General features: G+C 42.0%; 1 protein-coding gene across 1 annotated transcript; it reads right to left on the bottom strand.

Annotated features, from left to right (window-relative positions):
- Positions 1-2,193: 2,193 nt before the first annotated feature.
- ppp1r17 (protein phosphatase 1 regulatory subunit 17) lies at positions 2,194-20,278 on the bottom strand. The gene is made up of 4 exons (XM_007900864.2): positions 20,198-20,278; positions 17,116-17,212; positions 10,152-10,298; positions 2,194-2,458 (listed from the first exon to the last, which is right to left on the bottom strand). Exons 2-4 carry the CDS (start codon positions 17,192-17,194, stop codon positions 2,379-2,381), a joined length of 306 nt encoding a protein of 101 aa, XP_007899055.1. The 5' UTR covers positions 17,195-17,212; positions 20,198-20,278; the 3' UTR covers positions 2,194-2,378.
- Between the last annotated feature and the right edge of the window lie 1,203 nt (positions 20,279-21,481).

The following is a 21,481-nucleotide window of genomic DNA, read 5'->3' as shown; positions in this document are numbered from 1 at the left end:
GTGCGACATAGAGATTTGAGTACAGATCAGATGGAAACATAGAAACTTTGGCCCAAAATGTCTGTGCCACTGCTTCCTCCATGCTTTTTTCAGTCATCCTTTTTATTCATTTCACTTTCCAGGTCTTTCCTCATATGTCTTTACTTTGTTTTTACTTCTCAAGTGCATATCCAGTTTCCTTTTACATCATTCCATTGTGGAGTCCTGTAGCTCAGTGGTTAGAGCACTTGCTTTGCAAGCGAGAGACCTGAGTTCAATTCCAGGCAGGGCGAAACCTTGGGCAAGTTTCCTTACTCCACACAGAGCCTAATAATAATCCCTCCTAAAAACAAAACAATAGTAAATTGGTCATTTTCAATCTATGACTGTTTGTGAGACATTGCTGTGCGCAATTGGCTGCCGCGTTCGCCCACAAATATACAGTCAATTCACTTTACAGTGTGTTCTGTGAAGCACTTTGGGACGTCCTCCCGACGTGAAAAGCGCTATATCAAATGCAAGGATTATTATTATTATTCCATTGATCTCACCTCAGTGACTATTTGGGGTCAGGAATTCCCCACCTTCTGAGGAAATTTCTTCAAGCCTCACACTAACAAGCTGCTAACATTCTTGAGACCTGTCACTCATTTCCCAATTAAAGGAAATGTGGTTCCTTATTTACCTTGTCATTCACCTTTAGAATTGTAAGCATTTCTATGTGTATCTTTTCTGAATCTCTTCCATCCCATTGACAAAAATCTCAATTTAGCTCATCTCCCTTCCTCACATTTATTGTCTTATATCCAGTGTGTCCTAGCATGTGCGCTGCACTGGTCAGGTGGCTTTTCTGGGAGGTTGAGATCAAGTGGGCCAAAGGGCCTTCTTTATCCAAACCAATCTTGTGATCTTTGTGAACGTTAGGAATGCTTCCTGTAACTGAATACAACACTCCAACTGTGACTGAACCAATGTCCTACACAATTCCAACAGTACGACCCTGTTCTTATACCCCTATTTGTGAATCACAGAATCACATTTGTCTTCCGGATAGCTTTGTGTACCTGATGTCCCAGTTTTAATGAAATTATTCCTCTGCTCATTCACTCTATTGAATGCTTTACTCTTCAGGCTACATTTCCATTCAATTTTCTTTTTATCAACGCTTAGTACCTCACATTTATTAAAATGAAGCTGAATTGGACAATTGTTTTATTTTTACTCATCTTGGAGAGGAGAAAAAAGCTGGTGAATTCTGCTGCTCTGGATGATGGAGTTTGCAGGGCTGGCTGATGCTATCAAAGTAAGGTTAGTGAGTGGCTGCAGTGCATTCTGTAGCCACAGTGTGTCTGTGGGAGTGAGAGTGAATGTTGATTATCTCAGTCGGAATATATCTTATCTTGTCCCCATGTTGGGACTTTGAACTCACTGTCCAGGCTGACACTTCAATTCAGAGGTGGTGGTGCTTTGTATTCTCGGAGGTGCTGACCTTTGGGTGAGATAATAAACCAAGCTTCCGTCTGCCTGTCCAGGTGGATGTTAAAGATCCTGTGGCACTACTCAGTAAGAGAAAGTAGTGTCTCCAGTGTCCTGGCCAACGCTCCCCAAAATAAAATTGGTTACTCATTTCATAGCTGTTTGTGGGATATTGCTGTGTCAAATTGGTGGCTGCAATTACTTACAAATACACATCAGTGCACTTAACAGTAAATCCTGTGAAGCACTTTGAGATGTTCTCCTGATATGAAATATGTTATATCAAATTTATGGATAATTATTATTATTATTATCCTCTTAATCTGATTCTTCCCTTTTGGCTGTTACCCTCTCTTTTACCCAAGTTTTTCTAGACCTATTGCCCCTATGTTATCAATGTTTACTTCCTCTTCAAAACTGTCCCATTCTAAGATGCATTCTCATTCTTTCTTCCCCCTTGCATTTGTTTAAATCCTTCCCCCACACCTTAAATTAATCAGAAATACCTTACGAGGCAGTTTGATTATGGAGAATAAATTGGTAAGTGAAAGTGGACAAAGATTAACAAGCGAGCATGCACTATCCTTTCATTGAGTCGAACTCAGCAACGCCAACCTTCAAGGTATCACATGCTTTGAGTCATGTCAATAAAGAGAGTGACAGCTGAGCTTTATTTTGCATCGTTTGAACTCTGCGTTAAGACTCGTGATTACAAAAAATAATCAGCCTGCGTAGCTTTTCCGGAAATATTTTATTATTTTTTTATATCTGATGACTAATACATCTTAAATAATGGATTATGAATCTACATTGATCATGAATTGTGCCAGTGTTAGTAAAAGGAAACACATTGCTGTGTTTAGAAAGTTGGCACATTTGATAAGCAGTCGAGTGAATGGTTCTTGCCGTCTGTTGCGCAACTATTAAACAGTTAATTTTTCTCCATCCTTTTCTTCATCCTCTGCATACACTGTCCGCTGCTCTTCTTTAAGCAATTTTACACCTGGAATGAAAACATGATGTACTGAACATGGCAAAACCACGCAGAGGTGAAGAAAGGTGAGAGAAGGGAAGTGACAAGTGGTCAACCACACACTCAAAGTTGTCTGACTGCTGCTGCTGTAGTATTCTCATTGTCCTTTCATGAAATGTGTAAGATCCCATAGCTCATTTGTATTACTTCATTGGCACAGTCGTGTTTGCCTTTTGACATTACCTTTGAAGCTCCTATAAGTTGTGGTCAGTGCTCCAAGACACTGCACCACATGAAGGCGCTACACAAATGCAAAAATGTTGTTGTTGCCATTTTTTAATATTACAATTGTCCATCTCTCTGAACTGTTTTCCTAATAATATTGAATGACATTTCGATTCTAAAGAAGAAATAAGAAACCTCCAGTAAAAGGTTAAATAATATAGTTTTTTCTGAATCATTTACATAATTTAATGTAAAAGGTGATTTTCGATCAATACTCAGAGATCAGCTGATAAACATGGGATGGGAGTGGGGGGGGGGGGGGGTGATTCTCACACACATCGACAGTCTTTAATCACTGACTGACTTAATTGACCATGCTTAACAATGTTAGTGTTTCTTAGTGTTGATTAATACGTCACGAGTCATCATTTTATTGGGAATTTCAATACCTTGTCTGAGTAGCATTATTACTGTGAGGTCATTGATTCCTTCAGATTCTCAATGCATGAATGGGATTGAAAACCTAAACCCAGAACAATAATTTTAGATGCAACATGACAGTAGGACAGATGACAGGATGTTTTTCTTAATGCAAAGGGTAATCAACGACTGGAACTGGTTGTCAGGAAAGGTGGTTGAGGCCAGGATGATGGATTCATTTAAAAAGCAGCTTGATGCTGCGAAGGGGAATGACAGGATCGAGAAGGATCAGACCAGATCGAAGGGCCTTCTTTATCCAAACGAATCTTGTGAGAACTTGATCTTGTAATGCTCTTTAAACCTTTCAGGGGGCTTCTTTAAAAAGACGGGGTCGGCTACAAAGCAAGAGAAAAGGAAGAGGTGGAGGTAGAAGGAGAGGAGACCATAGGTGTGATTGAAGAGGTAGGGTTTAACGTAGGATTTAGCATGTGGGAATGGCGGCGTCAGATTAAGCAATACCAGATGCCAACTGGAGCAGTCAAAGGGCAGATTGACATTTCACAGGCACTGTTAATGTAACTCCAATTGGAGTTGGAGTTCAAGTACAGATCAGCCTATAGAACTAGTGATCACAGTCTTAAGATTAAGGGACATCCCTTTCGAACTGAGTTGAGGAAACACTTCTTCACTCAGAGGATAGTGAATTTATGGAATTCTCTACCCCAGAAGGCTGTAGATGCTCAGTCCTTGAACATATTCAAGATTGAGATTGATAGGTTTCCAAAGGATTGAGGGATTAAGGGATATGGGGATAGGGCAGGTAAATGGAGTTAGGTTAGAAGATCAGCCATGACCTTATGGAATGGCGGGGCAGGCTTGAGATGCCGAATGGCCTACTCCTGCTCCTAATTCCTAAATGTTCCTATGTTCCAGCCATGATCTTATAGATTGGTGGAACAAGCTTGAGGGGCTGTATGGCCAATTCCTGTTCCTATATTCCTGCAATGAAGAGGTGATCCAGGATGAAAACAATGGGCAGAATCAAGTAGACTTCAACACCAAACCATTACTAACAATAATGTTTGCACAGGGTGGTGACTGAGCGCACTCAATGATGGCAAAAGTTGACACCAAACCAGGTAGAGGGGGAGGTGACCTTAAAACTGGTCAAAGAAGAAAATCTTGAGGTACGATCTGAAGACAGGCAAAGAGAGGACAATGGCAGAGGGATTAGGAAAGAGAGTTCCAGAGGTTCGGTTGTCGAATCAATATTCCTGTAGTGGAGTCCTGTAGCTCAGTGGTTAGAGCACTCGTCTCGCAAGCAAGAGACCTGGGTTCAATTCCCAGCAGAGTGAAACCTTGGGCAAATTTCCTTACTCCACACACCTGATAATAATTCCTCAAGAAAAAAAAACACAACAATAAATTGTTCACTTCAATCCAGGACTGTTTGTGGGACACTGCTGTTTGCAATTGGCTGCCGCATTTTGCCCACAAATGTGCAGTTAATTCACTTTACAGAATATTCTGTGAAGCACTTTGAGACAACAACAACAACAACAAGATTGTATTTATAGAGCGCCTTTCATGTCGGGAGGACGTCCCAAGGCGCTGGACAGTTGGGATCCGAGCAGGGGGGAACTGGTCAGGGTGAGGGGAGGGAAGGGAGGGACGAGGAGGGGGTAGAGAGTCGAGAGGGGAGGTGTGAAGATGTGAAAAGTGCTATATCAAATGCAAGGATTATTAATATTATTATTATTATCTCAGATATATGTCAAGAGTATTTGGGTCTCGAACATCAGCAGGGATGGATCAATTAGGTCAAGTGAGGACCAGCATCTTGAACGGTATCCTCTGTGCGATGGGAAGCCAGTGGAGTTGGGCAAGGATGGGGGTGATCGGGTCGTGGAGCCTGCGCGGAAGAGGACACGGGCTGCAGAGTTCTGGATGATCTGCAGCCTGTGGAGGGAGGAGTTGGGGAGGCCAACAAGCAATGAGTTTACATAGTCGAGCCTCGATATAATGAAGGCGTGTATGAGGGTTTTGGTGGTCTGCGGTGTGAGACAGTGTCAGAACCGACTGACAGGAGCCAATCAGGAGAGTCTCAGTCTTGTTGACGTTCAACTGAAGAAAGTTAGCTCTCATCCAGGACTTACAATAATAATAATAATCCTTGCATTTGATATCGTGCTTTTCACATCTTCTTGACTTGCTGTCTGACAGACATTCTATCAGGACAGCATTGAGTCCTGGAGTCAAGGGTGGAGGCAGAGAGATAGAGTTGGGTTTCATCCACATACATGTGGAAGTTGACCCCATGTCTGCGGATGGTGTCACCAAGAGGGAGCATATAGATATTGGAAGAGGACAGAGCCCTGAGGAACACCGCACGAGACGGTCTTGGGGCTAGAGGAGAAGTCGTTTGAGAAGATGAAGTGCAGGCAGTATGAGAGGTATGATCTTAACCTGACAAGAACAGTGCTGTGGAGGTTGAGGTGCGAAGAGCGGCGGTGGATGAGGATAGAGTAGTCGACAGTGTCAAAAGCAGCAGAGAGGACAAGGAGGCAGAGGGAGCCCTGGTCGCAGATGGACAGAATGTCATTTGCCACTTTGACCAGGACTGTTTCTGTGCTGTGGGCAGCATGGAAACATGATTGGAGGGGTTCGTGAAAGGAGTGGCGGGAGAGGAAGGAGCGAAGCTGAGAAGCAACAACTCGTTCCAGGACCTTGGAGAGGAAAGGGAGGTTGGAGATGGGGCAGTAGTAAGGGAGAAGAGAAGGATCCAGAGAGGTTTTTTTAAAGATAGGAATGATGACAGCATTTTTTAATTGGGTGGGAACAGTACCAGAGGACAAGGAGAGATTTACAGTGTCAGTGAATAGAGGGGTAGGGAGGGGCAAATAGATGTACAATGATCAAATGCAAAATCTAATTTGTAAGTTAGGCTATTCATGTATTAACTGGATATAACAACAACAACAACATTTGTATAGTGGTATTCATATAGGGTAACATCTCAGAGTGCTTTACAGGGATGGAGTTGGATGCTGAGAGTGCTGAGCCAGACTAACAAAAGAAAAAAGGATGTAGAGCTACTTAGTTCTTGTCTTCTCTATTTCATCTGAATTATGATATAATCTCAGTACAAATTGATGTTCTGATCTTTACATAAACAATTAAATTCATCATCTTCATGCTGATTGTTCATAGTCTACAATGTTTCAATTGACAGAGCAATCCATCAGTGATCTCCATCTTCTTTACAAATAAAACAATAATGTCTGTCTGCGCTATAAGAAGAATTTCAATAACCGATTGACGTTGAGATATGATTTATACCTCATCAGAAAGGTCCTGAAACTGGGAGTGGCATGGGCATATTTGTTCATGAGTTATGACCTAACATGTGTTTCACTTTTGCATTTTTCACTGCAGTTGCACCTGGTGGGTCATCGAGTAAAAGTGGTGCTGTAGCATCGTGCATTACAGAGCATCTACATATGTCATTGAGATGTCTCAAAGTGACTCACATGATATGCTGCAAAGTGGTGTGACTGCATTTTGTGGGTGAAATATATGGTGTATGTTTGGTTTAATATGCCTATGTTAGTGTGTTTGGCTTGATCATGCTTACAGAACAAGGTTATTAAAGAATTAGCATATCAATTGGTGCACTTTTGCTGCTGGCATGAGAGTGAAATGATACCAGGAAGCTGGGTTATACTGCCCATTCCACATTACACCTCAACTGAGCCGGGAAAAATAAACACCCAGTTTGCTTGTAGGTGCATTGAGAAGAGTAGCAAACTCCAATGTTTGTTTCTTTGACACAACTGAAGAGCTGATCACACAATGCTCTCTTTAATAAAAGTAAAATTGTTGTGTTCAGAGTTCTCATGTCATCCGAGGGAAGGCTTGAGTGCTTTGAACAAGCCTCAGAAGTCAGCCTAGTGGCATGCAGATTCACTGTTTATACTGAAGCGGTGGAAAATGTTTAATTACCCAAATCTTCTTCTGTTGAAGTCAGTAGCATGCTCCTACGCAATTCAGACTGATACAACTATTTCCATTGAACTCTTGATAGTGAATTTCTACCAACTCATAGTGAACATGCAATATACACACAGCAACTGAGATAGTACTGCAGCCACAGCAGATGGGAACAACCACATTATTTTACAGACTTTCCTTCAAACACGTCATGAATTCAGGTCTTTACAAAACAATACAATTGGCACCCAGTGTGCTGAGGTACAGCCTGTTTAATGCATGGCCACATCTTTGAAAGGGTCAAGCCAATTCAAATCTTAAACAGTTAGAAAACTAAAAGGTTGAAAGTGGGGTATAAACAGCTCAGCTCCATCATTACAGATCAAAAGTTAGATACAATTATGATCATCCAAACCAAATGTATGATAGAGAACCACCAAATTATCCTACTATGAATTATTTCAATGATTCTCTGAATTATTTTGATGTACCTAAATTAGGTGGAAGTTAAAGATCCTATGGCACTATTTGAAAAGTAAAGAGAATTTCTCCCAGTGTCCTGGCCAACAAGCCCCCAGATAAAATTGATCATTCACCTTATGGCTATTTGTGGGACATTATTGTGTGCAAATTGGCTGCCGCATTATCCTGCAAAATACACAACAACAACAAGATTCCATTTATAGAGAGCCTTTCACATCGGGATGACGTCCCGAGGCGCTGTACAGTTGGGTCAGGACCTAAGCAGGGGGGAAATGGTCAGGGTGAGGGGAGGGAAGGGAGGGAGCGAGGAGGGGTAGAGAGTCGAGAGGGGAGCTGAAGGCACGGTCAAAGAGAAAGGTCTTGAGACCGGCCTTGAAGGAGGAAAGGGAGGAGGCGGCGAAGGCACTGGGGGATAGAGTTCCAGAGCCTCGGGGCTGAGAGGCTGAAGGCCCGGCCACCGATGGTAGGGCGGTTGGGGCGGGGGATATGGAGCAGACCGGAGCCAGGCGGATAGTAGGTCAGAGAGATAGGAGGGAGCAAGGCCGTGAATGGCCTTGTAGGTGAGGATGAGGATCTTGAATTCGATCCTCTGGGGATGGGGAGCCAGTGGAGGCGAGCGAGGGTGGGAGTGATGTGGTCGCGAAGCCTGGTGCGGGACAGTACACGAGCTGCAGAGTTCTGAATGACCTGCAGCTTGTGGAGGGAGGTGCCGGGAAGGCCGGCGAGGAGAGAGTTCCCATAGTCCAGCCTTGAGGTGATAAAGGCGTGGACCAGAGTTTCAGCAGCGTGAGGGGTGAGGTAGTGCCGTAGTCTGGCGATATTCCGGAGGTGATGGAAGGCGGTGCCAGTTGTGGCGCGGATATGAGGGAGAAAGGACAGCTCAGGGTCGAACAGAACCCGAGGTTCCTGATGGCTTTGAGAGGTGGAGAGTGCAGCCTTGGATGCTGATGCTGTCAGCGCCTGAGGTGCGGAGGCGCTGATGCGACCCAATCAGGAGGGCCTCAGTTTTGCACACATTGAGCTGAAGAAAGTTGTCTCTCGTCCAGGACTCGATGTCGGACAGGCAGCTGTCAGGACATCGGTGGTCGTGGAGTTGATGGTAGAGGAGGAAAGGTAGAGTTGGGTGTCATCCGCATACATGTGGAAGTTAACCCCATGTCTGCGGATGATGTCACCAAGGGGGAGCATATAGAGGGTGAAGAGGAGGGGACCGAGGACAGAGCCCTGAGGGACACCGCACGAGACAGTGCGGGGGCCAGAGGAAAAGCTGTTCGTGGAAACAAAGTGAAGACGGTGGGAGAGGTACGACCTAAACCACTCAAGGACAGGGCCTTGAAGGTTGAGATGGGAGGACAAGCGGTGGAGGAGGATAGCGTGGTCGACCGTATCGAATGCTGCCGATAGGTCGAGGAGGACGAGGAGGCAGAGGGAGCCCTGGTCACAGATGGTCAGGATGTCATTGGTGACCTTGACCAGGGCAGTTTCTGTGCTATGGGCAGCACGGAAACCCGACTGAAGGGGTTCGAATAATGAATGAGTGGAGAGGAAAGAGCACAGCTGGGAGGCGACAACTCGTTCAAGGACCTTGGACAGGGGATTTTGGAGGGGAGGTTGGAGATGGGCCGGTAGCTTGATAGCTGCGACGCATCAAGGGAGGGTTTTTTCAAGGTGGGAGTGATGGTGGCAGTTTTTAAGGGAATGGGAACAGAGCCAGAGGAGAGGGACAGGTTGACGATGTCTGTGATATGTGGGGCAAGAAGGTGGAGCTGGGAGATAAGGAGTGGAGTGGGGATGGGGTCAAGGGAGCAGGTGGTGGGTTTCAGGGATAGGATGAGTTTGGTGACAGAGGGTGGGGAAACGGGTACGAAAGTGTGCAGGTGAGGATGGGTAGGAGTTGGAGTGTGGGAGGGAGGGGTGGGGGTGGGTGTGGATGTTGGAGGGGAAGTGACCGCGGAGCGAATTCCCTTGATTTTGGATTCAAGGAAATCCAGCATCTCCTCGCAGTGAAGGTTGGAGGAGATGACCTGCGCGGGGTGGCGGGGGGGATGGAGGAGTCGGGATGTGGTAGAAAACAGTAGCCTGGGGTTGTTCTTCACCTCCAGGATTATCCTGGAGTAGAAGGACGACTTGACCGAAGCTAGAGTGGAGCGGTAGATTTTGAGGAGGTCCAGCCAGATTTGTCGGTGGACCGTTAGGCCAGATTTGATGCAGGTGCCTTCAGCGGCCCGCACCTGGCTCTTCAGTGAGCGGAGGTGGGTGGTGAACCAGAGGGAGAAGCGAGAGTAGGAGACAGTACGGGAGGTGATGGGGGCAAGAGTGTCGAGTGTGGAGGAGAGGGTGTTGTGGAGGAGGGTGAGAGGAGAAGAGGGGTCAGTAAGGGTTGAAGGCCAGAGGGAGAGGAGTTCAGAGGACTCCAAGGCAGCGGTTAGGGATTGTGGGGGTAACTTCTTCCAGTCACAGTCACTGCACTTCACAGTAAAATTCAGTAAAGCACTTTGAGATGTTTTAAGGTACTTTATCAAAATGTAAAGATTGTTATTATTATTATAAAATTGAAAGAACTCTTGAATAAAACAAGCCCCCTGTTACCAAACTGCCACTATACCTGGGATCAAAGGAGGTACATGCTGAACTGGGGTGTCCTTTCTTCTTGGCTTTTTGTACTCCGGCTCAGGGTCTTTCTTTTCCTTCTCATTCTCTTCGTTGATCTCACAGGTTTGTATAAGCTGATCTGAGAGGTTTGAAAGATCATCTGGCAGAAAAGGAATATGTAAAGTTACATTTATGTTAACCACTGGAACCGTGGGCACTGAAAAACAATTGTTCTCCTGGACAACAGCAAAGGTGGCAATGCTGGTCAGGCACCAAGGGTCCAAACAGAGACAAGGGCAAATCAGACAGTGGCAAATCAATGATCCTGTTGGGAAAATTCAATATAATCAATCTCCAGTGGGAGCTCTATAGTATGAGTACAAATTCATGGCCTGATTCTAATCAACTCGACAGAAAGGAGATCATCCCAGCAGCAGAGGTTCTGGTTCATAGTGAGCATTACTGAGCACAGCGCAGAGCAAACCTGAATTGCACCTAGTCTAAGCCCATAAGATAATATTGTCTTCAAATTCAAGATCACGATAATTGTGAAAAAGTCTTAATAATAATAATAATAATCCTTGCATTTGATATAGCGCTTTTCACATCGGGAGGACGTCCCAAAGTGCTTCACAGAACACACTGTAAAGTGAATTGACTGTATATTTGTGGGTGAACGCGGAAGCCAATTGCGCACAGTAATGTCCCACAAACAGTCGTAGATTGAAACTAACCAATTTATTATTGTTTTTAGTTTTGGAGGGATTATTATTATGTGTGTGGAGTAAGGAAACTTGCCCAAGGTTTTGCCCTGCCTGGAATTGAATTCAGGTGTCTCGCTTGCAAAGCGAGTGCTCTAACCACTGAGCTGCAGGACTCCACAATCCAATCCAATCTTCAATTGCTCTAATTAAGAGCTGCTGAAAATTGGTTTCTAAATTAAGACTGAATTAAAACAAATGTTCCACAAATCGTCATGATCTTTAGTTTTAAGACAAAATAGTTTTTCAAGCTATTATAGCATAAGGTCCAAGGAGAGACCCCTGGTCTGTATTGAGTTACCTAACGTCAGTCTAAGGAGGGGAATAAAATAAGACAAGATTTCAGTTTTTGATTGTTATTCCCCTACTAGAAAGGGGGTGAATGTGATATCTGGTGAGAGCTATATGGAGTTTGACAAAGGGCAAAATAAATGTCCGTTGACTCAAAAAATACCTCCTCACTGAACCCATCGCAGTCATTCGGACACAATTCACTGAACGCCATTGCTGCCACGTAACACCTCCCCTTTCAGGACTTTCCAACTTATTTCCTTGAGCACTACAGTACAAAATGAAACAACTCGCTTGATTGAAACTTTTGATCACAACACATGAATTTCATAGTGCATGATTGTTGGTGGGAGCAGGTAATAACGTAATTACTTACACATTCAAAGAAGAAAGAACCCCTAAATAGGGATTAAATGGGGAGGTGAGAAAATCTCAAACAATAACTTACCTTTCATTGGCTTCTCTGAAGACCTTCCCACCACAAAGCCTCTCATAGGTGTTGCTGTGTTCTTTCCCAGCCTCACGTCCCATGTTACAGCCCCACCCTGTGACTGCGCTCTCACCTCACCTGCTTCCTCCCAGACACGTTTCTCTCTCACACACTCACATGCACACATCCCGGCACATTCATTATTTCGCTGGCAACTGGCAAGCCTATAAAAAACTGACCAGGTGGCAACCTTAGCAGACACCAGAAAGTATTCATTTACCAAGGAAAGTATTTATTTGTTTCAGGCAATTAATGACTGAAACAAGTTGACAGGAATGGTGGTTGAGGCCAGGACACTGGACTCATTTAAAAAGCAGCTTGATGCTATGATGGGGAGACAGTAGGGTGGGTATTCTAGTGAGGAATAATAATAATAATAATCTTTGAATTTGATATAGTGCCTTATCACGCTTCGAGACATCTCAAAGCGCTTCACGGAATATACTGCAAAGTGAATTGACTGTATATTTTGTGGGAAAACTCGGCAGCCAATTGCGCACAGCAGTGTCCCACAAACAGTGGCAAATTGAGTGACGACATTTTTTGAAGAGATTATTATGAGGTCAGATGGACTGAAGGGCGTTCTTCATTGAAATTAATCTTGTGATCTTAAAATGTTATATCCTTGCACACAGGAAACCTACTATATAAAGTCAGTTTTTTACACCATATGTATTCCTGGATGCAGCTGCTAATTAGACTGTGTGTAGGCAGAGTCTATGGGCAGCAGGCTGATCACAGAAGGTGAGTGTTATTAAAGAAAAACTTGCAAACAAAGGAGCAAATTTTGGATCTTTGTTAACATCCATTCCTTGCGTTAATTATATTAGCACAAGGAATGGATTTAAAAAATACCCCATAATTGCACTCTATTATTAGATGCATAGTTTCTAATAATTTCACAGTAAGATGTTACAATGTTAGCATAGCTGCCAGTTTCTTTGCTATCTCTCTGCTCATTTCCAGTCACACTCTGTTTGCCACTCTTTTTCCTTTCTCTAATTTCACTTTCTGGGATTGTCATTTCTCTTTCCAACTTCCTATTTGAGCAAGTCGCTACAGGCATACAGGCAGTGAATGAATTGTGCGTTAAATCAAGCAACGGCTGTCAGATTGTATCTCAGCACACAGCCCAAACGACCAGGTTTATTATTTCTGCTCAGAGTTCCTCAGCACTTACCACTGTACAATTCAGTAAGTTAATAGAAATAGAAAAAAGCAGGGATGATGAACTTCAGTTATGTGGAGCAACTAGAGAAGATGGGATTGCTCTCCTTAGAGCAGAGAAGGCTAAGGGGAGATTTAGTAGAGGTGTTCAAAATTATGAGGGGTTTTGTTACAGTCGATAGGGAGAAACTGTTTCCACTAGCCAGTGGGTTAGTAACCAGGGCACATAGATTTAAAGTAATTGGCAAAAGAACCAGAGATGAGGAGAATTTTTTTTATACAGAGAGTTTCGGTCTGGAATGCATGGCCTGAAAGGCTGGTGGAACCAGATTCACCAACAACTTTCAAAAGGGTATTAAATAGGTACTTGGAAAGGAAAAATTTGACGGGTTATGGGGAAAGAGCACGGGAGTGGGACTGATCGGGTAGATCTTCCAAAGAGTCGGCACAGGCGTGATATTCTATGATACACTGTGCTGTAATATTCTATGATTCTATGAAATCCATGTGTGTGTGTTGGGGGGTGGGGTGGGGGGGAGATTAAGGAATAAGAAGAGGAATTTTGAGTCTGATAAGTGTAATGTGAACAAGAAAATAAAACCTGATACAGGTAGCAGAGAGCTCTCAGAAGGTGATTGACGCCAGGTACTATTCCGAGACTGGGATATCTATAGGCTGGGGAATGGGATTAATTCTGCAACAAAACCGCAGACGAATTCTTCTTGATCCCTGACAATGATAAGAACATAGGAAACAGGAATAGGAGGAAGCCATTGAATCTATTGGGCTGTTCCATCAGTTTATTAGATCTTGGCAGATATTTTAATCCCATTGGTCTCCCCTTTCCCCATTCCCGTTATTATCTCTATTACCCAAGTAGCTGTCTGTCTATCTTTCAAACATCCTTCTGACTCCTCCTCCACAGCTTCCTGGGGCAGAGCAGGAAGAACCTAATAGGTGAGATCAGACACATCTGCGGTGGCCAGTACTTTATGGGGTTTAATAAGAGAAGTCACCCTCCACACAGTGAAGATCAGTAAGCAGCAGCATTGCTAAACCAAATTGGTAAATGGATAGGTTAGAAGGTCTCACCCCTTGAACCACATATTCAAGTATTCTTTTACTGGGTTTTGTCTCTTTTCTGTCAAAATCAACCCAGTGCTGAGACAGAACTATGGATCAGTGCACGAAGCCTAGCTTTTCACTTTAAATATAAATAAACTGGATGCAGGAATAAAGGGGAATACTTCCAAGTTAAAATAGGTTGAGGCGTGTCATCAAATTGTGAAGGGATATAAACACATGAAGTGAATGTGCAGAATTATGGCAAATGGAGTTTAACATAGTGAAGTGTGAGATATTACATGGTCCCATGTATTGACTCCCACCTATTGGTAGGTGTGGATACTGTAAATATTCTCATGTATATTCTGTATATAAACTCTGCTCCTCTCCAGTAACTTTCTATTTGCCACTCACTTTTTTCTCCAATTCTCTTTCAATCTTTCTGGGATTGTCATTTCTCTTTCCTACTTCCTATTTGAGCACGTTGCTGCAGGCAGATAGGCAGTGAATGAATTGTTCATTAAATCAAGCATCTTATAATGTGTGTGTGATTTGTGTGTGTGCTTCTGGGGGGTGCTCTCATGAATAGGCACCTGTCTATAGGCAGTGATACATTTGTGGAAATTCTCCTGTGCAAGTGTATAGACTACTGTGTAAAAGCTGCTATCTATAGGCTCTGTGTTTAAGCTCCTGTGAAAATATTACATGCAAAGGTACCATCTGTCTATAGGTTCTCATATACAGACTCCTGTGTACAGGTTCTGTGTGTAATGCACATTTGTTTTAGTAATTTTGACCCAAACAATGGACTGCAACTTATACTTGAGGATAAACTATACAGGGAATAATGTGGTATATATCATAAGGGAGATTTACACCATGTTTAAGTATCTGTATGGAAGTTGCACACCTTATAACTGCTTAAAAGCTAAATAAATCAAAATCTTCTCCAGCATTATAAAGACAGCTTGCCATGTCCTACGATATTTCTAGTTGGTCAAGTCTATATTTTGCCACCTTAAAAACATCTTAGAAACATCACAAATACATTTAATTTGTATGCCTTATCCCATCAAAGCTTCTCACAGATAATTATGGTCAAGGGCAGTCATCGTTTTCTTTAAGCAAATACAGAAACAATATGTACCAGCAAGGTCCGATAAACAGCCATGCAGTGAATGACCAATTAATCTGGATAACTGTTAGCTCGCAAACGTGGAGAAACTTGTTTTGAATACTGCCATGGAATCTTTAACAATCCCTAAAGAAGTAAAGGACCTTTGCTTAACTTCTCATCCAACTATGCAGAAATCTCCCACTATAACATTGAGCTTTGCCCACAAAGTATACGGTCAATCTATTTTACAGTATATCCTAGGAAACGCTTTGAGACAATAAAATGAAATGATAAGGTGCTATATTAAATGCAAGGATTATATTATTATTATTACTGAGTGACAACCTGTTTATGAGTTCAAATCGTAATGTAGGCTTGAACCCACTATCTTCTGATTCAGACGGAAGTTCTCCCAACTGACATTTCAGTTCCGATGAGATCCCGTGAATAAAGGCTAATGATTGTGTGACATACAGGGGATTGCCAGGAGATAACTTCTGTTAATATCATGGGTGCTTTTACCAGTGGCCTTGCTATAGTGATTCCACAAGAGGGCATATTAGATGCCAAAACTATCCGATTTGCATTGTACACAGACAACAGAGCAAATCGACAGAACTTTTAGCTTCCCACGCTGTACAGGTGTAGGCTATAAATTTAATATTATGACATCTTAAAATGAAGTCCTGTCTGCCTGTTCAGATAGACATTAGAGGTGCTGTGTTACTATTCAAAAAGAGAAGAGAGTTTCTCCCAGTGTCCTGCCAACAATCTCCCAAATAAGACTGATCATTAACTTCATGGATGTTTGTGAGAAATTGCTGTGCACAAATTGGTTGTTGTCTTCTCCTACAGTCAATGCATCTTACAATAAATCCTGTGAAGCGCACTGAAATGTCCTCTGGACGTGAAAGGCTCTATATCAAATACAAGGATGATTATTAATAATAATATAGGGTTCAAAATTGCATTATTCCCCAAAAAATAATTCCTTAATTAATGTTGAGGATAATTATTGATGGAAAACTGTCTTTAATCATTTGTTTGGACTGAATATCCCTTGAATTTGAATGAATGGTTTCTCCCTCTGGCTTTATGGTCAGTTTAGTGGCATTGTTTCATGTAACATTTTAGTGAGGATTAGGAAAGGGTTTAATTGGGCCTTACATGGAGTCCTGTAGCTCAGTGGTTAAAGCACTCGCTTTGCAAGTGAGAGACCTGAGTTCAATTCCAGGCAGGGAGAAACCTTGGGCAAGTTTCCTTACTCCACACGCCTAATAATAATCCCTCCAAAAAACCAAAAACAATAATTAAATTGGTCATTTTCAATCTACGACTGTTTGTGGGACATTGCTGTGCGCAATTGGCTGCCGCGTTCGTCCACAAATATACAGTCAATTCACTTTACAGTGTGTTCTGTGAAGCGCTTTGGGACGTCCTCCCGACGTGAAAAGCGCTATATCAAATGCAAGGATTATTATTATTATTATTATTATTATTATTATTACATGTTTTTTTCCCCACACATAAATACAACTTGAAAAGTAAAAAAAAAAGTTGAAATTAGAATGTTGTTTTCGTGGCTAAGAATCCAAGAAATACATCTCTCGCTAAAAATTATTTAAAAAGAAAATGGCAGCCAAATTCACTATAAGAAGCCAGAGAGAAATATCATTTCCCTGAAGTCAGAGGGTGCCTGGTCCTAAAGACAAGATTAAACACACATTTGTAACCACAACTTCTGTAGCATTATCACTAGCAATACGTAAAGAATGGGGGAATAGTTTAAGAATATTGCACTATTGATCCCAATAGTTGCTATATAAAAATCATTTGTGCCACATCGAATGATTCTTGTAAGTCATGGCATCTTTAAGGAAATGGCTTCCCATCTGTGAACTGTGGAGATTCAGGAGTGCACCTTCCATCTGTGCCTCCATCTGGCACCATTGGCCAGTGCTCTGCCCTGAAGCAAACTCTTATCATATTTCAGGGGAACATATTGCACTTTTTCAGTCTGGCTGATGAAATCTCTTTCCATTGGTGTAATGAACTGTCTCTGCGGACATCACACCAGATTAGTTACCTAAGTGCTTGCATAGCTGCTCGCTGTTGTCCAGCCTGTCATCTTGTACGTCAGGTGAAGGCACGCACTCTGACGACATGTCGATTTGCTTTTATTCCTGTGGATAAAGTAATAGGTAGACGGTCAACTCTTTCACACAGTGTAGCAACCCTTCGCTAGTGTAAGTGCTCTGGCACCCTACCCTGCATGAAGGGCACTATATAGATGCAAGTTGTTGTTATTTTCTAACCACACAAACTGTAACTAAACATTATTGTCAGTGTAAATACTACAGGATAAGCAGCTGTGAACAATATTACACTCACACTCATGTAATCTGTATTGGAAAAAAACGGAATAGTTCAGTGAGGTCCTCTTCAGGCTGACTGATCCAGTTCCTCTTTTCTCTCTGTCCTTCCCAACCCATTACAAATGTGGTTCCATCCCAGTATTTCATTGTGGTTTTGTGGTGCCAGGTGCTGTGAAATTCAGTCACCCACAAGTTAATCATCATTTCCCATCTGAGACCATGTCCTGGTCTTAGTTCCAGCTCCTGCTCCATCTTGACCTATTCTCCCAGTCCAAGATAGCCTGGTCTCTATCCTGTCGCTCATATCCCAGCTTTCATCTGAGCTGAGCCTAGTCTTTATCTCAGCCCTGTCCTCTGTCCCTGCCTATGTTCCAGCCCTTGCCCCAAGGGGCATTGCAAATTGATTGTCACTTTCACCAACAAATTACATACATTTTACAGTATATTTTGTGAATGTTTTGAGATGTCCTCCTGATGTGAAAGCCGCTATACCAAACGTAAATATTATTATCCCATAGCATAGTGGTTAGAGAGCTCGCCTTTTCAAGTGAGAATACCCGAGTTTGATTCCCGGAAGGGCTAAAACCTTAGGCAAGTTTCCTTGCTCTGCTTCTGTTTACTTAGCAGAAAGTAGGTACCCGGTTTTTAGTCAATTGGCAGATTACTTTCCAGGGGTAATAATCCCTCCAAAAACAAAATTGGTCACTCAATCTACGGCTGTTTGTGGAATACTGCTGTGCATAATTGGCTTCAACGTTTTGCCTGCAAAATACAGTCAATCCACTTTACAATAGAATCTGTGAAGCACTTTGAGACATCTCAATGATGTGATATGAAGCTATATCGAATGCAAGGATTATTATTATTATTATCAAGGAAATCAGTCCTCAAGATATAAGATTATCGGCTGTTGGGGTTACTGAAATTGTAAAAAAATAAAATTGTATTTCGATTAAGTAGAGTTAGGATGTTTATTACTTTTTATTGATGGTTAAGATCCTGTTACTAATTAAGACACTATGATTCACTATGATTATAATTAAGACTCATTACTAGTTAGGACACTGTGACTTATTTCTAGTTAAGTAATACTTTTATTACTTTTTATAACTTGTCTTTTTCAATAGGTAACAAATGTAGCAGTTAGTTAGTTATTGGTAAAAAAATCTGTCAAAACCACTTAAGCCTTTTAAGATATATATTGTTACATTGCTGATGAGACAGAGTGCTGAGAATCTGTCCCGACCTACAGTACATGTGTTATACTGATATTAAAAGCCATAACGCTTCTATACTTTGTGAACTTTTTAGTCCTGAAACTCAGCTACTGCCACTTTCTGACCTCAGATCTTGATGTCTTTCTAGGTACACCGCATCTTAGAATCATAACATTTTTCAGCACAGGAGACCATTTTACCCATCACATCTGTGCTGGCTCTCTGAAAAATCTGTTTTGTCATATTCCCTGCCTTTTTCCCATTCCCCCTTTCATATGTGGAGTCCTGTAGCTCAGTTATTAGAGCATTTGCCTCGTAAGTGAGAGACCTGGGTTTGATTCCTGGCAGGGCAAAATGTTGGGCAAGTTACATTACTCCACACGCCTCTGTTTACCTTGCAGGAAGTAGGAACTCAGTTGGCAGATTGCTTTTCTGGGGGTAATAATTCCTTTAAAAAAAATTGAATACTCAATTCACAACTGTTTATGGGACACTGCTGTGTGCAATTGTCTGCCTTTCAGCGTCTTTGGGTGTCCTCCTGACGTGAAAGGCGCTTTACAATTGTAATTTTGTTGTTGTTTCCGCATTTCACCCACAAAATATACAGTCAATTCACTTTACAGTATATTCTGTGAAGCACTTTGAGACGTCTCAAAGACGTGATAATATCAAATAATACAAGGATTATTATTATTATATGTTTCCTTTACCAGAGTGAAACACTGGAGAACAAACCTAACCCCTGTCGAAGCAACGTATTAGAAATGAGTCACAGAGTATTAACTGGCAATGAGTCATAGAGTCTCTAGTAATGAGTCGCACTGTCTTAACTAGCAAAAAGGTATAGTATCATGACTAGTAGTGAGTTGCAGGTTCTTAACCAGAAATAACTCACAGTGTCTTAATTAGTAATGTATTGGAGAATTTTAATTAGCAACGAGTCATAGTGTCTTAATTAGTAACAAGATCTTAACTAGCAATAAGTCATAGCATCTTAACAAGTAATGTGTTGCAGTACGTTAACTAGTAATGAGTCGCAGTATTATAGATCCATCGTGAGACAGTGTATATTGGGAGGACACAAATTTTGAGTTTCAAGCAGAGAAATTGGTCAATTGGTTTAAAGTGTCTTTGCTTCATTACGCAAAAGCCAAGTGCAATATTTAATTCACTGCTTTGTTTGGTAGTAAGAGAAAGCACAAACAAAATATCTCTTCATTTCCTCCCAACAGTTTCTGTCTCTTAACAATACAGTGGTCGCATACACTCCAGTCCTGTTATTAGTGTCCAGGACAAGACTAGAATTGTATTTTTCTGTTATAACAACGTACATGCGATAATGAATCACTTATAACATTGCATCAAATGGAATTTGAAAATCCTAATACAACAGCAAAAGGCCAGTATTATAGCAGGTTTAGTGCTATAGCTGCCATATGTCCTTCATTGCTTCTTAAAAACAATGATAAGAAATTTACTTTATTTTTTGATGTTATTTTACGATTACAAAAGTACTCTGTAAACACCTGTACTTTTCCTTATAAAGTCACAGGAGAGGACTGTGTGAAGTACTCACCGACAGAAAGCCGACAGCTGTCTTCACTAAAGGATGATCTGTCTGCGCTACTGCTGTGAGCCTTACCTCGGGCTTATCTAACCAGCATCGGTGGTCGTCATGGCAATCTTGAGTTGCCATGGTTTTTCATCACTTGCAATTAATCTCTTTTGAAACACTAATTATGACCTGAAGACTTTTGACAACTCTGGAAAGGGAAGTGTAGGTTACACCAGAACTAACAACAGATTAAAAAAAATACTTGTGTATGTTTATTGCACTCGACAGTTTCACAAATTCTTTGAGAAACCACCAACGTTACATTTTAAGAGGATTGCAAAGTAAAGCGTCCTTAGCAGTAAATTGGACTTTGAATTATTTTCTCACTATAAAGAGGGAAGTGATTTTGGTTTATAGTTTCCTCTGAAGAACAGTGTGGAAATAAACTGAGAGCAAAACACATATTACTCCATGTTATAATAAATAACCTTATCCTTCAAACTTATAATTCAGCATAGGGGTGAAGATTGTGGCTTGTATTGCGTTGGATAGGGATAGAGGTACAGAGATAGGAAGTCAGGGAGAGAAAGGCACAGATAGACAACCAGTGTCAGTGACCGTAGGCAGGGTCAAAGAGCTTGGTCTTTAGGTGGGATTTAAAGATAGAGGTGGTGGGGGGTGGGGGTGCTAGACAGATGGGTGGCGAGAGGGAGCTCCAGAGGCACAGAAGTTGAAGGTTCAACCACAATCTTTATCTAACAGTGCTGGGATTGTGTATTGAATAGCACAATCTTCTCACCCACTGGTAGGAGGCAAAGAATCATAGAAATCTATCATACAGCAGGAAGCCATTCAACCTATCGCATTATTGCCCGTGTTTGCTCCTCAAATGAAACCACTTAGCCAAATCCCAATTTCCTGATCTTTCCCTTTATTCTCAAATCCTCTTTCTCCAAATGTCCCCACCTTAATCCCCCTTTAATTGCCCCCAATCAACTCTTCTCTAACAGCCACCCCTGGCAATTCATTCCATACTCTTGATAACCCTCTGGGAGAATTTTCTGTCTGAAACATTCCCCCTTCACAGTCCTAAGTATAATCTTAAATTCATCCCCCCTTGTTCTCAAACCACCTACTTGCAAGAATAGTTCCACACCATTTAGCCTCTGAATTTTCCTTTCATTATCTTCCGTGGGACATTCTCCCGACCTGAAAGGCACTATACAAATTTAATTTTGTTGTTGTTGTTAAACACCTCCTTGATCATATCCACTATCACCCTGGAAATCATCCTCGCAATCTGTT

Source organism: Callorhinchus milii, unplaced genomic scaffold (assembly GCF_018977255.1).
Source record: "Callorhinchus milii isolate IMCB2004 unplaced genomic scaffold, IMCB_Cmil_1.0 Scaffold2, whole genome shotgun sequence".
Taxonomy (NCBI): Eukaryota; Metazoa; Chordata; class Chondrichthyes; order Chimaeriformes; family Callorhinchidae; genus Callorhinchus; species Callorhinchus milii.
Note: the sequence above shows the minus strand (reverse complement) of the source record. Positions and strands in the feature narration are given on the sequence as shown.

What these genes read in the sequence shown, in the direction of transcription:
- ppp1r17 (XM_007900864.2), bottom strand. Translation starts at nt 17,194, where the DNA reads ATGTCGTCAGAGTGCGTGCCTTCACCTGACGTACAAGATGACAGGCTG. An exon ending in GCAGCTATGCAAGCACTTAG is followed by an intron (nt 10,299 to 17,115) that starts GTAACTAATCTG and finishes CTTTTCTGCCAG; the next exon opens with ATGATCTTTCAAACCTCTCA. An exon ending in TGTACCTCCTTTGATCCCAG is followed by an intron (nt 2,459 to 10,151) that starts GTATAGTGGCAG and finishes TTTTCATTCCAG; the next exon opens with GTGTAAAATTGCTTAAAGAA.